This window comes from Bombina bombina, chromosome 8 (genome assembly GCF_027579735.1).
Source record: "Bombina bombina isolate aBomBom1 chromosome 8, aBomBom1.pri, whole genome shotgun sequence".
Classification (NCBI taxonomy): domain Eukaryota; kingdom Metazoa; phylum Chordata; class Amphibia; order Anura; family Bombinatoridae; genus Bombina; species Bombina bombina.
Window position 1 is genome coordinate 178,233,053 of NC_069506.1, and position 16,182 is coordinate 178,249,234.

General features: G+C 36.6%; 1 protein-coding gene across 2 annotated transcripts in view; it reads left to right on the forward strand.

The window, feature by feature from the left end:
* TTYH1 (tweety family member 1) overlaps nucleotides 1-16,182 on the forward strand; it is a 278,708-nt gene that overhangs the window by 173,696 nt on the left and 88,830 nt on the right. For both annotated transcript variants that reach the window (XM_053690745.1, XM_053690746.1), the window contains exons 4-5: nucleotides 11,128-11,348; nucleotides 14,779-14,874. In XM_053690745.1, the coding sequence (XP_053546720.1) occupies nucleotides 11,128-11,348; nucleotides 14,779-14,874 (317 nt within the window). The remainder of the gene's footprint in view (nucleotides 1-11,127; nucleotides 11,349-14,778; nucleotides 14,875-16,182) is intronic.

Sequence of the window (16,182 nt, forward strand, 5' to 3'; positions counted from 1 at the left end):
GATCAATTTTCAATATAGTCTGTGCATAGATTTGAAATATTTAACCTAAGATGCATGAAATAGGCAAGCTTGCATATTCTTTATTGGTTTTTCACCCACTGCAGTGGCAATTATTCTATGTGTGATAAAATACAGATGCCAAATTTTTGCTGTTATAAAGTTTTGTTAATAAACTTAGTTGTATTTGTAGTAACCATGTGTATATGCTTATTTGTCTGAGAAATTTTCCAGCCTTTTAACCATTTGTTTTGGTTTATGGGGAATAAAAGAGTGCTGAAATCCCTCTCTTCTACAGTAACTCATCCAGCTAAACTGTTTTTCTTTTCTTTATGACTTTGAGATATATATATATATATATATATATATATATATATATATATATACAGTATATATATAGTATATATATATATATATATATATATACTGTATATATATATATATGTGTGTGTGTGTGTAGTACTATATACTATATAACAAAAGCTCCGGAACGCAGCCCTATTGATGTCTATGGGGAAAAAGAAAATGTTTAAACCTAACACCCTAACATAAACCCCCGAGTCTAAACACCCCTAATCTGCTGCCCCAAACATCGCCGTCACCTACATATAGTTATTAACCCCTAATCTGCCACCCCCAACATCGCCGCCACCTACATAAAACTATTCACCCCTAATCTGCCGCTTCTGATGTCGCCGCCACTATACTAAAGTTATTAACCCCTAAACCTCTGGCCTCCCACATCACTACCACTAAATAAAACAATTAACCCTTAACCTAACCCTAACGTAACCCTAAGCCTAACCCTAACACCCACTAACTTTAACATAATAAAAAATATAGCTAAATTGGGGGAGGAGCCAACTACAGAAGAGATAGGACGTTTACATCTCGAGCTCCTGCAAAATCTTTAAATATATAGCATATAAAACAATTAATTTTTGCTGTTTAACCTTACTCTAGCATCTCTTCATCATAAGGGGGAAAGCAACCTCTATACAACTTTATTTAATGCGTTTTTAAGCGCCTAATCTGACTCCTGAGCAGCGACAATCTAAATGATAGCTCCATATGGCAGCGGTGATACAGAGCCATACCATATCTTATACTGGATCCTAGGCTGCATTACCAGACATGGCAGACTTTACTGAGCTGGTGAGAGAATCACTAAAGAAACTGACCCAGCAACTGGACTTCAACTTCCAGAGTCTAGTACTCGCACTTAGAGAGCAGCGTGACGCAGTGACTAACTCTACATCTAAAATGGCGGCTCCTATCGATCCCGACAAGAGTGATGAGACCCCACAGATGAACAACAGAGATCTAAGTTTTGGGCTAGGTCTGTCACGAACATACATAAAATCTTTTGCACGGGAGTCACATATTGGCGCAAAGGGGAGCCTCGCAGTTGAGAGGAGACCAATCTCATTTGAGCCGGTCGGAGAGGAGCTGAGGGCTGGGATCGGAACGTCACGGCTGGCTACTATTTCGCTGCAAGTAGGCGGCTTACACCTATTACTGGAGAGCTGGATCCCCGTGCCTCAGTGGGTCTCTTGACACCATGCAGCTTGATGGAGCTAGGAGTCTACCCACTGTGGCAGAGTCGTTCACATTGGTTATCAGGAGCGTCTCTTCTCTTCTTGCAGGAGTGCCCCTCTATGCTTTGAGAGCCGTGATGCATTACACCAGACCGGGTGAGGATGTCAGCACTACAGACAGCACAATATATATTCTTAGCAAGGTATTACTTCCTGCATCTTGGAGCAAAATAGACAAGCATGGTGTGGGTTAACTGAAGTCCCACCTGCTTCGCACTTGAGGACAGCTTATTTCCTCTCAGTTCTTATCCCACCTGGATATTTTGGGTCTGTGTCGTATTGTGTGCCCCTGGACGAACTCCACATTTTACATGCCCTATGAGCTGATTAATAATATTCTGTCTCATATAGCGGATCACTCAAGTGTGAATGTACTATTCTTAAAGCCTAATTTCCTCTTCATACTTGTACTACGGGACTTGAATGTTAAAAGAGGAATTAGGTACTTACAGGCCGTCTACACCTAAACTCAGAGACAATCTATTTCAGTTCTTATTATGACTGATGATGGGGAATTGTACCTTGTTTTATATGTCTAATAGCAGCTCTCATGTTATGATTGTTTTATTTAGATTTAACTTAGTGCTATCAGTTTTCTGAACATGTTTATCTATGCGGGACAATTCTTCTGTCCTCAAGTTACATGACTTAGTTTAAATGTAGTTTGTTTTACATTTACCCACAAGGATATGTTTTTGCCTCCTTGCCATTAGGTACACCTAATGTATTTGATATCTTTGTTCCCATAACTGTCTATAAGGTTAAGCTATGCCTCTGATATTTGTATAATTCGTGCCTATATTTTGACAGTTATATCTGTGTGTGCTTTGTACTTTGATATTACCTAGCACTGTTCTTAAAATTGCTTGTTTTACTCTAGTTTACTGACTATAGGTCCTAAATATATATACTGACACCCTTAACACAGCGATATATGACGATGTATTTGCTGTGAGCAGGAGTTGATCTGTCTATTGATTATTTTTTGTATAACAATGCCAGCACTATAGACACTTGTTCATATAACCTAGATCTAGATCTTTACTAAGGACTCCCTAACCGTATAGATGCAAATCCTGTATATATTTTCACTTCATTCTGAGTTGGGAAGCCCACTATAGACACACTAACTGTATTTCAGGATGCTGCAATATATATGACTACTGTATGTTTACTTAGAAGGGTTCTGTCTGCTAATCTAAGCTTGTTCTGCTGGTTGCGGCCGGGCCAGTGGAATTGGCATTATTCATAGAGGTTACAGAAGCTTATGCGATATTAGAGTTATGTCCCTCTATTACTACATATTATTTGACACTTTGGAAACTACCTAGACATAGCTTCGTGATGGGTAAACTACCTATTATTAATTTCTGCAGGACACTGTAATGCATGTTCAATGAAGCAATCAGTATAATAAGGCCCCGCCAGTGTTTAGACGCAGCATTTATGTGGCAACATGATGTACATAAGCATACATAGAGTCATTCTGTAGAAAAGAAGATGGCTGTCCTACATTGACTAATTATCTAACCCCCCTCCCCCCCCTCACGGCTTCATGTAAGCTCCTGGGGGGTAATTTTCCTAGCTATTGTTCACCCTTATCTTAGGTGGACAAACAAGCGGTGTTTACCCGCTATCGATATTGCAATGTTATAAGTTGCTCTTATTGTTCTGTTTACAAAGAAACCAAGAACGGTTTATTAAAGTACCCAGCTGCTGACTAATTCTTCCCGACTTGCCCTCTAATCTTATACATTTCGTAAGAGCAACTTGTTATGACTCCCTATAATATGTAAATTCTCAGATACTAAATACATTTATTTTATAATTAGCTTATCACTCTATAAGATGTATAATTTTTCTGGGTGTTCGAATTACATAAATTTATTATGCGTTCATATAGGAAACAAAAAGAAAAAAGAGGTACGACTAGATTATGTGTATTTTATTTTGTATTAGCATACAATGTCCTTTATTTTTACTATATTATATATGTTTTTGGAGAGATACATATAGGATGTCTGAATTAAGATTTCTCTACTCTCTTATATGAAGAGGTTTCATTGTCCAATAGATAAACAATGTCTTGTATGCAAAACTTACCAAATCGATACAACATGTATATTTTGTTTATGTTTCTTCTTTCTCATATTGCCTCAATAAAAAATCTTTGATTCAAAAAAAAAATATAGCTAAATTAAATTTAAAAATATTAATTAAATAAACCTATTAACCCATAAACCGCCAGCCCCCCAACATCGCAACAAGCTAAATTAAACTATATTAACCCCTAAACCTAACCCTAACCCTCCTAACTTTAACATAATTAAAGAGAGCTAAACTAAAGTTACAATTATTAACTAAATAATACCTATTTAAAACTAAATACATACTTACCTGTGAAATTAAACCAAAGCTAGCTACAATATAACTAATAGTTACATTGTAGCTAGCTTAGGATTTATTTTTATTTCACAGGTAAGTTTGAATTTGTTTTAACTAGGTAGACTAGTTAGTAAATAGTTATTAACTATTTACTAACTACCTAGTTAAAATAAATACAAACTTACCTGTGAAATAAAACCTAACCTGTCTTACACTAAAACCTAAAATTGTAAAAAAAAATACAAACACCCCTCCCCAACAGTAAAACCCACCACCCCCACAACCAACCCCCCCAAATAAAATAACTATATAAAAAAACTAAGCTCCCCATTGCCCTGAAAAGTCCATTTGTATGGGCATTGCCCTTAAAAAGGCATTTAGCTCTTTTACATGCCCAGACCCTAAACTAAAAATAAAACCCACCGAAAAAACCCTAAAAAAATCTAAAACACTAACCCTAGACGATCCACTTGCAGTTCTTGAAGTCCCGCTTGAAGGATCCATCCAGCCGGCAAAGTCATCATCCATGTGGCAAGAAGTCTTTATCCAGTAAGCCTCTTCTATCTTCATCCATCCGGCGAAGTCCTTATCCAGATGGCAAGAAGTCTTCATTCAGACGGCATCTTCTATCTTCATCCATCTGGCGTGGAGCGGGTCCATCCTAAAGACATCCTGTGCGGAGCATCCTCTTCATAGGTTGCCGCCGTAAACTGGAACTTCAATGCAAGTGACGCCATCCAAGATGGCGTCCCTTGCATTCCTATTGGCTGAAAGATTTCAATCAGCCAATAGGATTAGAGCTGCTAAAATCCTATTGGCTGTTCCAATCAGCCAATAGGATTGAGCTCTCATCCTATTGGCTGTTCCAATCAGCCAATAGGATGAGAGCTCAATCCTATTGGCTAATTGGAACAGCTAATAGGATTTTAGCAGCTCTAATCCTATTAGCTGATTGGAACAGCCAATAGGATTTTGGCAGCTCTAATCCTATTGGCTGATTTAAATCTTTCAGCTTATAGGAATGCAAGGGACGCCATCTTGAATAGCGTCACTTGCATTGAAGTTCTAGTTTACGGCGGCGACCATATGAAGAGGATGCTTCACGCCGGATGTCTTCAGGATGGACCCGCTCCGCGCCGGATGGATAAAGATAGAAGATGCCATCTGGATGAAGACTTCTTGCCGCCTGGATGAGGACTTCGCCGGATGGATGAAGATCAAAGAGGCTGCCTGGATGAAGACTTCTTGCGGCATGGATGATGACTTCGCCGGCTGGATGGATCCTTCAAGCGGGACTTCAAGAACTGTAAGTGGATCGTCAGGGGTTAGTGTTAGGTTTTTTAAGGGTTTTTTGGGTGAGTTTTATTTTTAGTTTAGGGTCTGGGCATGTAAAAGAGCTAAATGCCCTTTTAAGGGCAATGGGAAGCTTAGTTTTTTTTAGAGAGTTATTTAATTTGGTGTGGTTGGTTGTGGGGGTGGTGGGTTTTACTGTTGGGGGGGGTGTTTGTATTTTTTTTTTTACAGGTAAAAGAGCTGATTTCTTTGGGGCAATGCCCCACAAAAGGCCTTTTTAAGGGCCATTGGTAGCTTATTGTAGGCTAGGTTTTTTTTTTATTTTGGGGGGCTTTTTTATTTTGATAGGGCTATTAGATTAGGTGTAATTCTTTTTTATTTTTGATAATTTGTTACTTATTTTTCGTAATTTAGGGTTTTTTTTTTTAGTAATTTAGTTATTTTAAATTTTTTTGTAATTAGATACTTTTTGTAATTTTTAGAGTAGTGTTAGGATTTTTTTTTAATGTGTAGTTTAGTTTAATTTAATTGGTAGTTAGTTTAATAGTAGTTTAATAATTATCTTAGTTTAATTTTTAGTTTAAAATTAATTTATTTTATTTGACAGGTAAGTTTTAATTTAATTTAAGATAGGGAAATTGTAATTTTAATATAAAGTTAGGGGGTCGTTAGGTTTAGGGGTTAATAGGTTTATTATAGCGGTGGTGTGGGCGGACGGCAGATTAGGGGTTAATAATATTTAAATAGTATTTGTGATGCAGGAGGGCAGTGGTTTAGGGGTTAATGAGTTTATTATAGTAGCGATTATGTCGGGGAGCGGCGAAATAGGGGTTAATACATTTTAATAGTGGCGGCGATGTCCGGAGCAGCAAATTAGGGGTTAATAATGTATTATAGTGTTTGCGATGCGGGAGGGTCTCGGGTTAGGGGTTAATAGGTAGTTTATGGGTGTTAGTGTACTTTTCAACACTTTAGTTATGAGTTTTATGCTACAGCTTTGTAACGTAAAACTCATAACTACTGACTTTAGATGGCGGTACGGATCTTGTCAGTATAGGATGTACTGCTCACTTTTTGGCCTCCCAGGCAAACTCGTAATACTGGCGCTATGGGAGTCCCATTTAAAAGTGCGGTACTGACGTTGCGTGACAGGCTAAAAGGTGTGCAGTACACCTATACCAACAAGACTTGTAATAGCAGCGTTAGGAAAAAAGCAGCGTTATGGGTAGGCTGACCATATTGCCGCTTTAAGAAGGAACACATATGAAAAATACATATGTCAGGGTTTTTATACAAACCATTTCTTTAAACAGCCCTCAAAACAGCCCTGACATATGTTTTTGTTATACGTGTCCCTTTTTAAAGCGGCAATATGGTCAGCCTAGTTATGGGCCATAACGCTGCTTTTTCACTCATAACGCCAAACTCGTAATCTAGCTGAATATCTTCTATGTGAAGAAGTATAGCTAACGAACCTTCGGCTTTAGTGTAGTTGATCTAGCACAGTGTCGGGATAGCACACGAGCGATGAATTATAGACATTTCATCAGCGTGCCCCATAAAAGTCTATGGGAGAATAAGTTAGCGTCATTGCAATATCCGAGATCCTGAAGTTAGCTCACCTCTGTCTTTTGCACATGTGCTAACTTTTTACTTTCAACTTATAATACACGTGCTAGTGTGGCCGTGCTCATTTTTTGCTTTTAGAGCGCAGTTAGCTCTCGAGCAAACAAAAAACAAATTAGTGCATTACTTGTAATCTAGACCTCTGTTGGGTAAAATCTGACAATACCCAAGAAGTATATTAAAAAAAAAATCTTGGTACAGAAACATTGATGTTACAAAAAACAAATTATAATACATTTTAAAATTTCATATTGCATCAAAATACTGAAAAGTTTTGAAAGCCACCATAGCGATAAATGTACCATATAATCTGTTTAGAAAGTGTGTGTCATGGTTCTATTACATCATTTGTTTTAGTGAAAACAGTCAGGCAAAATCAGTAGCCAGCTAACTAATTACATGATCATTATCTTCAATGAGTAATTCATTCACACTCCACAATGATGATAATTGACTTACTATTTTGATAAACAAGGGCAAAAAAATGATCTCCCAGCAACACATAATTCTCTGAAAGCAGATTAATGTTAGTCTATCCCTAGAGTATATTTAGTATAAACATTAGAGGCAGCATACGATTTTTCTAAAGCCATTCTACAAATAGCTATAAAAGTGTTTTACTGTTTGCTTTTAATATTTAATAACAATCACCTAGATTACAAGTTTTGCTCTATAGAGGATGCAAAACGAACGCAACAAAATTTGCGTTATTTCACCCTCCATAGCGCTGCCATTACGAGTTTTGAAAAATCCGCCTTGTGCGTGGGATTAGGTTGCGTTAAGCTCCATACCGCACAAAATACAAGCACTGCTTTGACGTGCTTGTGCACGCTTTCCCCATAGACATCAATGGGGAGAAAGTGTTAGAAAAAAACTAACACCTCGCGGATCTCGGAATGAAAAGCTCCGTAACTCAACCCCATTGATGTCTATAGGGAAAAAAAAAGTTAAGTTTAAACCTAACACCCTAACACAAACCCCACGTCTAAACACCCCTAATCTGCTGCCCCGACATCGTCAACACCTACATAAACTTATTAACCGCTAATCTGCCTCCCCCAACATTGCTGCCACCAAAATAAATCTATTAACCCCTATTCTGCCGCTCCCGATATCGCCGACACTATACTAAATTTATTAACCCCTATTCCCCCGCACCCCAAAATCGCCCACACTATAATAAAGATATTAATTCCTATTCTGCCACTCCCCGACCTCGCCGTCACTAAATAAAGTTATTAACCCCTAAACCTCTGGCCTCCCACATCACTGCCACTAAATAAACCTATTAACCCCCACATCGCAAAAAACTAAATTAAACTATTAACCCCCTAACTTTAAATTAAAATTACAAAATCCCTATCTTAAAATAAATAAAAACTTACCTGGGAAATTAAAAAAACCTAGGTTTAAACTATAAATTAAACTAACATTACTATTATACTAAATGTAAGGGCATTCATCTCTTTTAAAACAAGCCCAAACCCTAATCTAAAAAAAAAACCACCAAAAAAAAGTTTAAAAAAAACTAAACTTACAGTTTTTGAAGTCCGGACATCCATCCTCATCCAGGTGGCGAGAAGTCTTTATCTAGGCGGCAAGGTCTTCATTCATTGGTGGATTTGAACAGCCAATAGGATTTCAGTAGCTCTCAATTTAAAAAATCAAATCAGCCAATAGGAATGCAAGGGACACCATTTTGAAAAGGATCCCTTGCATTGAAGATTCAGTATACGGCGGCGACCGTATGAAGAGGATGCTCCGCGCCAGATGTCTTAAGGATGGAGCCGCTCCGCGCCGCCGGGATGAAGATAGAAGATGCTGCTTGGATGAAGATAGAAGACGCCACCTGGATGGATGAAGACCTCGCCACCTGAATGAAGACTTCTCGCTGCCTGGATGAGGATGGATGTCCAAACTTCAAAAACTGTAAGTGGATCGTCCGGGGTTAGTACTAGGTTTTTTTTTTATTTTTTTTAGGTGGGTTTTTTTTTCGATTAGGGTTTGGGCTTGTCTTAAAAGAGCTGAATGCCCTTTTAAGGGCAAGAAAAAGAGCTGAATGCCCTTTTAAGGGCAATGCCCATACAAATGCCTTTTTCAGGGCAATGGGTAGCTTAGGCTTTTTTTAGAGTTAGGTTTTTTATTTTGGGGGCTTGGTTGGGTGGTGGGTTTTACTGTTGGGGAGGTCTTTGTATTTTTTTCAGGGAAAAGAGCTGATTTTATTTAGGGCAATGCCCCACAAAAGGCCCTTTTAAGGGCTATTGGTAGTTTATTATAGGCTAGAGGTTTTTTTTTTTATTTTGGGGGGCTTTTTTATTTTAATAGGGCTATTAGATTAGGTGTAATTGCTTTTATTTTGGATAATTTCATTTGTTATTTTTCGTAATTTAGTATTTATTTATTTTTTGTAATTTAGTATTTTTTTATTTTTTGTAATTTAGTATTTTTAATTTTTTTGTAAATCTAGATTTTATTTTTTTAGTAGTGTAATGTTTTTTTTTTAATGAATAATTTAATTTATTAAATTGATAGTTATTTTAATTTTACTTTAATAGTAATGTTAGTTTAATTTATAGTTTAATTTTATTTATTTATTTTAATTTCCCAGGTAAGTTTTTATTTATTTTAAGATAGGGATCTTATAATTTTAATTTAAAGTTAGGGGGTTGTTATGTTTAGGGGTCAATAGTTTTAATTTAGTTTTTGGGGATGTGGGGGGCTGTCAGTTTAGGGGTTAATCCCCTTAAAGGTACACTGAGTAAAAATTAAACTTTCATGATTCAGATGGAGCCTGCAGTTTTAAGAGACTTTCCAATATACTTCCATTATCAGATTGTGCACAGTCTTTTTATATGTACACTTTCTGAGGCGCCAGCTACTACTGAGCATGTGCAGGAGTCAATCACAGTTGAGTCTGTGAATGGCTAATGGCTGTAACATGATACAGAGAGACAGAAAACTAAAGTGACAGACTAGACCCAATACTTATTCTTTATTACTTATTTTTCAAAAATAGACAAACATCATATAACCAGTTCTATAATCTATAAGCTTGCAAAAAGTATATGAAACTTTTAAATAATCACTGTTTGTTAGCAGCTGAAAATGGCCGCCAAGCTCCGCCCATAGCTTTCTTCTTGTCCAGTTAGCTGTTTTCTTGTGCACGTTTAATATTTTCCAGTTAGCTATTTCAAATTGCACATCCACAGATCAGCTTGTGCGAGTAGGAAAACATACTTTAGCGTCGATCTTACCAAAATATACATGCAATAGGTGGGTGGAGATTGGCGGCCATTTTCGGCTCCTAACAAACAATGAATATTTAAATGTTTCATGTACTTCTTACAAACTTATAAATGTGGGACCAGTTCTGGGATGCTTCTATGGTATGTAACACTAAGTAATCAAAATTATATATTGGGTCTAGACTGTCCCTTTAAGTACAGTTAGAAATTTGTCACAAAAGATTGTCTTTTTATTATGCACTTGTTGATTATGCATTTCTATTGTATTTAATGGTACTCTTAGAAAGTTTAAACCACCCACAAAAAAAGACTGCACACATATGAAAGAAGGGATTGCCTCTTTTTAAGTGAGGGGGCCATGCCTCATTGGGTAGCAGGTGATTGCAATCTGTCTACTAGACTTTTAGGGTGCCAGGTCATTGACACAACAGAGAGTCTGTATTCCATGCCCTGTACTCCAGCCTATCTTGGAGGAGTGGAAACATTTTCACAGTTAAAGACTCCAAAAATGACATGCATGTTACACAGCTGGGTCATGCAACTAGCACTGCTGATTGGATTAGTAGCGGTTTTCGCTCTGGACCAGCAATGCTTTGTGGGTCCTGCACAGTACTTCTACTATGTATTTAACCCCTCTGTGGGTATTAAACACATAGAGGTGCAATGTCGCTAGTGTTAAATTTACACACTCTTAACAAATTAGAGCATGTCATTTTTTAACAATAATGCCCTTTTAAATTTACATGCAAAGTAGAAAAAACTAAATAAATGGGGGGGGGGGTTTCACTAAGCATAATTAAAACTTTTATGGGTTAATTCAATATTGCAGGTTAATGTTGGTTTAACCAAAACAGTCTCAATGTGATTTCTTACCTAATGGTTATTGAGAGCAATGCTGTAGAATGCATTTATCTACTCCTAGTACATCTACATTGTTTTTTTTTTTACTAATTAATATAAAATATTGTTCTTTGTTACAACAGATTTCTGATACAGTTGACCTTCTCAATTCCGTTGTGAAGAGCGATTTAACCCAGCTGGAAGAAATTTTCTCTAAGCACACAGAATTTTTAGTTATTGTTCGAAACACCAGAAGGCAAGTGGAATCAGTGGCTCAACATTTGACTGAGATGTCCTTCTGGAAGGGACCTGAACTAACTCCAAATATGGTGGCTGAACAAGTTAATTTTATAGAAGATTACAGGTGAGGTATTTTGCTTTGTAAGGATCATTTAAGGGTAAATACTCCTAAAACTACAGAAAACCAAATTGAATTATTAGCAATGATTAAGGATACAGTGCTTCTAAATGTCATAACATTATCTGAACCCTAGTATGGTTTAGTCTTGATTTATTGGGGAATGGAAGTTAGTATTAAACTTCAACAATTCACATAGAGTGTACAATTTAATAAAAAAAGAAACTGTCCAATTTACCTTTATTATCAATGTTACCACTATCTATTGGTATCCTATGTTGCAACTTAGCTAGTTTCAGTGACAGCATACTGAGGTATTCTCAGGAGCGAGCATGTCTTAAAGGGACACTAAAAGCCAAATTTTTTCTTTCATGATTCCGATAGAGCATGCAATTTTAAGCAACTTTTTAATTTACTCCTATTATTAATTTTTCTTAGTTCTCTTGCTATCTTTATTTAAAAAGCAGGAATGTGATGCATAGGAGCCGGCCCATTTTTGGTTGAGAACCTGGGTTATGCTTGCTTATTGGTGGGTTAATGTAAGCCTCCAATAAGCAAGCGCTATCCATGGTGCTGAACCTAAAATGAGCTGGCTGCTAAGATTCACATTCCTGCTTTTAAAATAAAGATAGCAAGAGAACAAAAAAATTATTGATAATAGTAGTAAATTAGAAAGTTGGTTAAAATGTCATGCTCTATCTGAATCATGAAAGAAAAAAATTGGGCTCAGTGTCCCTTTAAGCCTATGGAAAGGACAGGAGATACGTTTCAACAAAAGATATCACGTGAAATAGGACAATTTGATAACAGAAATAAATTGGAATTATTATTTTTTTAATTGTCCTGTCATAATAAGGAAAGTTTAATACAGAACAAATTAACAATGTCACTTTAGGTTTAGCATAACTGAAGCATTGTTTTACAGTTGTTATTAGGTATTTTATTGCTTAGGATTTGCATTCTAGAAATATTAAATATTAAAATCCAGAGTGTCTATTGGCTCATGTTATGTCAAATCCAGCCCTGAATATGGCCCATACTTTTGTCCATACGTTGCAGAGTCAGGTTAAAGGGACAGTGTACTGTAAAATTGGTTGAATGGTTTTTTAATAACTTTTATACTAGATGCATAGTTTAAAATGTATGTATGTATTCAGTCTTTTTGTTTATTTTTTTATATGAAATATCTGTTTCTGTTCATTGAAACCACAACGCAATAAAATGTTGATCTCATTATCTTATCTGTTTCATTATTTACAGTTATTAAAAGTCCTTTTTGTCTTATTTCTCACTGTTTACTCAAAAACCAATACTTAGAGAGAACAATGCAAAATTAACATTTTAGTATCACTCTGTCACACACCAGCATAATGTAGTCTATCATTCTTGTTTGCATAGCTTTTCTATAACAAGTACTTATGTACTGACCTTTTCAGTATAGGTGGGGATACAAAAGTCCAAAACAGTTATTTCAAATTAAAATAATGTTAAAGGAGCTATTTGTAAATAATTTAATACATTTCAGCAGGTAAAATAAATCTTTGTGAACACATTAATGGCTAGAAGAAAATTAAAATACACTGTCCCTTTAAGTTAAGCCAAACATTGCCTGAGCTCTGTTTAGTAAAATAGGTGGTGCTTTCTTTTTCATAAATGAACCAGAATGACACAAATCTTGTCCTTAAAAAAAAGAAAAGAAAACTATTAGTTTGAAAGGTTCAATGTAATGAAATAAAAATGTATTTTTTAAAGGAGTTGAAAGGTTAAAATTAAATGAAATGTGCATTTGTGCTTTAAATTTTGAATAGAAACATTTCTCAATATATTTCCATTAGCAAAAATGCTTCTAGTAAAAGTTATTGCTGTTTTTCAGTGGCATATGCGCATATCCTGTGAGGGTCTGTGCACCAGTATTTAAAACACCATGCCTGCTCAGTCAGCAATGACTTGTATGACACAAATCAGTGTTCTCCACAGAAAATGTTGCCAGTCGGGTGGCATTATGAAGTAGCTGGGTGGCAGTATGAAGTAGCCGGTGGCTTTATGAAGTAGCCAGGTGGCATTATGAAGTAGCCGGTGGCATTATGAAGTAGCCAGGTGGCATTATGAAGTAGCCAGGTGGCAGTATGAAGTAGCCAGTGGCATTATGAAGTAACTGGTGGCATTATGCAGTAGCCAGGTGGCAGTATAAAGTAACTAGGAGGCATTATTCAGTAGCCAGGTGGCAGTATGAAGTAGCCCGGTGGCATTATGAAGTAGCTGGTGGCATTATGAAGTAGCTGGTGGCATTATGAAGTAGCCAGGTGGCTGTATGAATTAGCCGATGGGTGTATGAAGTAGCTGGGTGGCAGTATGAAGTAGCTGGTGGCTTTATCAAGTAGCCAGGTGGCATTATGAAGTACCCGGTGGCATTATGAAGTAGCCAGGTGGCATTATGTAGTAGCCAGGTGGAATTATGCAGTAGCCAAGTGGCAGTATGAAGTAGCCTGGTGACATTATGAAGTAGCTGGTGGCATTATGAAGTAGCCAGGTGGCTGTATGAAGTAGCCAGGTGGCTGTATGAAGTAGCCAGTGGCTGTATGAAGTAGCCGGTGGCATTATGAAGTAGCCAGTAGCCGGTGTCATTATGAAGTAGTCAGGTGGCATTGTGAAGTAGCCGGTGGCATTATGAAGTAGCCAGGTGGTGACAGTGTATTATTTTCTAATATTATAATTTTCTGCTATCCAAAGCACAAATGAATTGCATAATTTAACATAAATGTATTTAATGATAATTTGTGCAATAAAAATGTAACATTTTTAATATTCACTACTTTTAGCTTAATATTGGCTGAAATTTTAGCCGAGTGGTCAGTAAAATCAGCTGGGTGCTGCACCCATTAAAAAGATCTTGGGGAGAACACTGCAAATTAAAAGTCTTCACTGACACATATGTGTGTATGCTGCTGCAAACAGTAATACGTTTTGCTATAAGCATTTTTTGCTAATGGAGGTATATTGCAAATCCACAAATAAATATTAACCTTTCTGCCCTTGAAAACATTTATTATTATCAATGCCTGAATGTTCCTTGGTAACCTCATTTTTAGGGGCTCAGGCACATAATAAAAGCGACATACGCAAGTATCCGCCAATCATTGGCTGTGTCCTGCTTAGCATGTGCATTACTATTTTTATATCCTCTTTGCAGAGTTAAAAACACGTTTGAAGGAACATTTGTGGAAAATAAAATGATCAAACAAATAAACATTTTATTTTTATCACCATGTTCCAAAAATACTGTCACTATGGTGGGTCCTTGTTATAAAACCTAAATGATTGTGTTCTGTATGTAAACAAAGAGGAAACAGGAAATGGGACAATATTCTTAAATAGATTAGTATTTTTTTAATGCTTTCTCCTGTTACATGCTAGTTATCGCTTTCAATTTCTGCAGGTGGCTGGCTTACATTCTGCTTCTTCTCCTGGATCTTATCATCTGTCTGTTCACCTTACTCGGCTTGGCCAAGCAGATCAAGTGGCTGGTAATAGTGTGAGTATGCCACCTTGTGTTCAGTACATAATTAGCAGACAAAGAGAAAAACTAAAAGGGACCGGAATCGTAAAATAATGATTGGGGGCTTTTGCAACAGCATGGTGCTTATAAAAACGTTGTAGTATTTTATAGCTAGTTAAAATAACTGCTTATTTATTTATTTATCCAACTCTAAGATCAGCTACTCTTGAAGCAAACAGATGTGTTTGTAGCTATGCATATAGTGTTGATGCACTAGATTGTCACCAAGTGTGCATACCCACTACTAACAAAAGTCTCTGACTACTCAACTATAGAGTTCTGCAAATAAAAATAACCTTGGAGTTAAATACACAGAGAAGTATTATAAACTATGTACTGGGGTCAGATAGCCCAGTTTCTACTTACAGTTTCACATTATTTAAAGGGACAGTCAACACCAAAATTGTTATTGTTTAAAAAGAAAGATAACACCTTTAGCCCCCATTCCCAACTTTGCACAACCAACATTGTTATTATAATATACTTTATAACCTTTAAACCTCTAAATGTCTACCTGTTTTTAAGCCACTATCACAAGTTTTTTTTATTAGCTTTTCACAACAGGGGAGTACTAGTTCATGTGAACCATATAGAAAACATTGTGCTGACGCCCATTGGTTGTGGCAGACACTGCACTAATTGGATAAAATGCAAGTAAATAGATAATAAATAAAAAGTCATATGATCAGGGGGCTGTCAGAAAAGGCTTAGATACAAGGTAATCACAGAGGTAAAAAGTGTATTAATATAACCATGTTGGCTATGCAAAACTGGGGAATGGATAAAAAGGGATTATCTATCTTATTAAACAATAAAAAAAAATGAGTTGACTGTCCCTTTAATGCCAATATAATACATACACAAATAATTAAAGTCACACTATGGTGACAAATTGTGCCAGAGAAGATGTGCTGAGAATAATATAAATGTGTGACAGCTGCCTCTCATGCACAGTATTAGATACATAATTATAAAAATGTAGTGTAATAATAGAAAAAAAATCAGATAGGACCATGACTTTTGAGTTGTTCTTTATCAGTGTTTTAACTACCATGGGTTGGTTATCTATGAGGCACATATTTTATACTTTGCTAGTACTGTAGAATAAGTTGTCAATAATAATAACAGAGATTCCAGCTTTCTCACATTTTTGTGGTGGTCCTAATTTTGGGTCTTTGTTTAGGAGTTCCCCGTCCTCTGTGACTCCATCACTGGGCCAAATGTACATTACCCTCTGTCTACTTAGTCCTGCTGTTGGACCACCAAGAGCTCACCCCTAGCCTT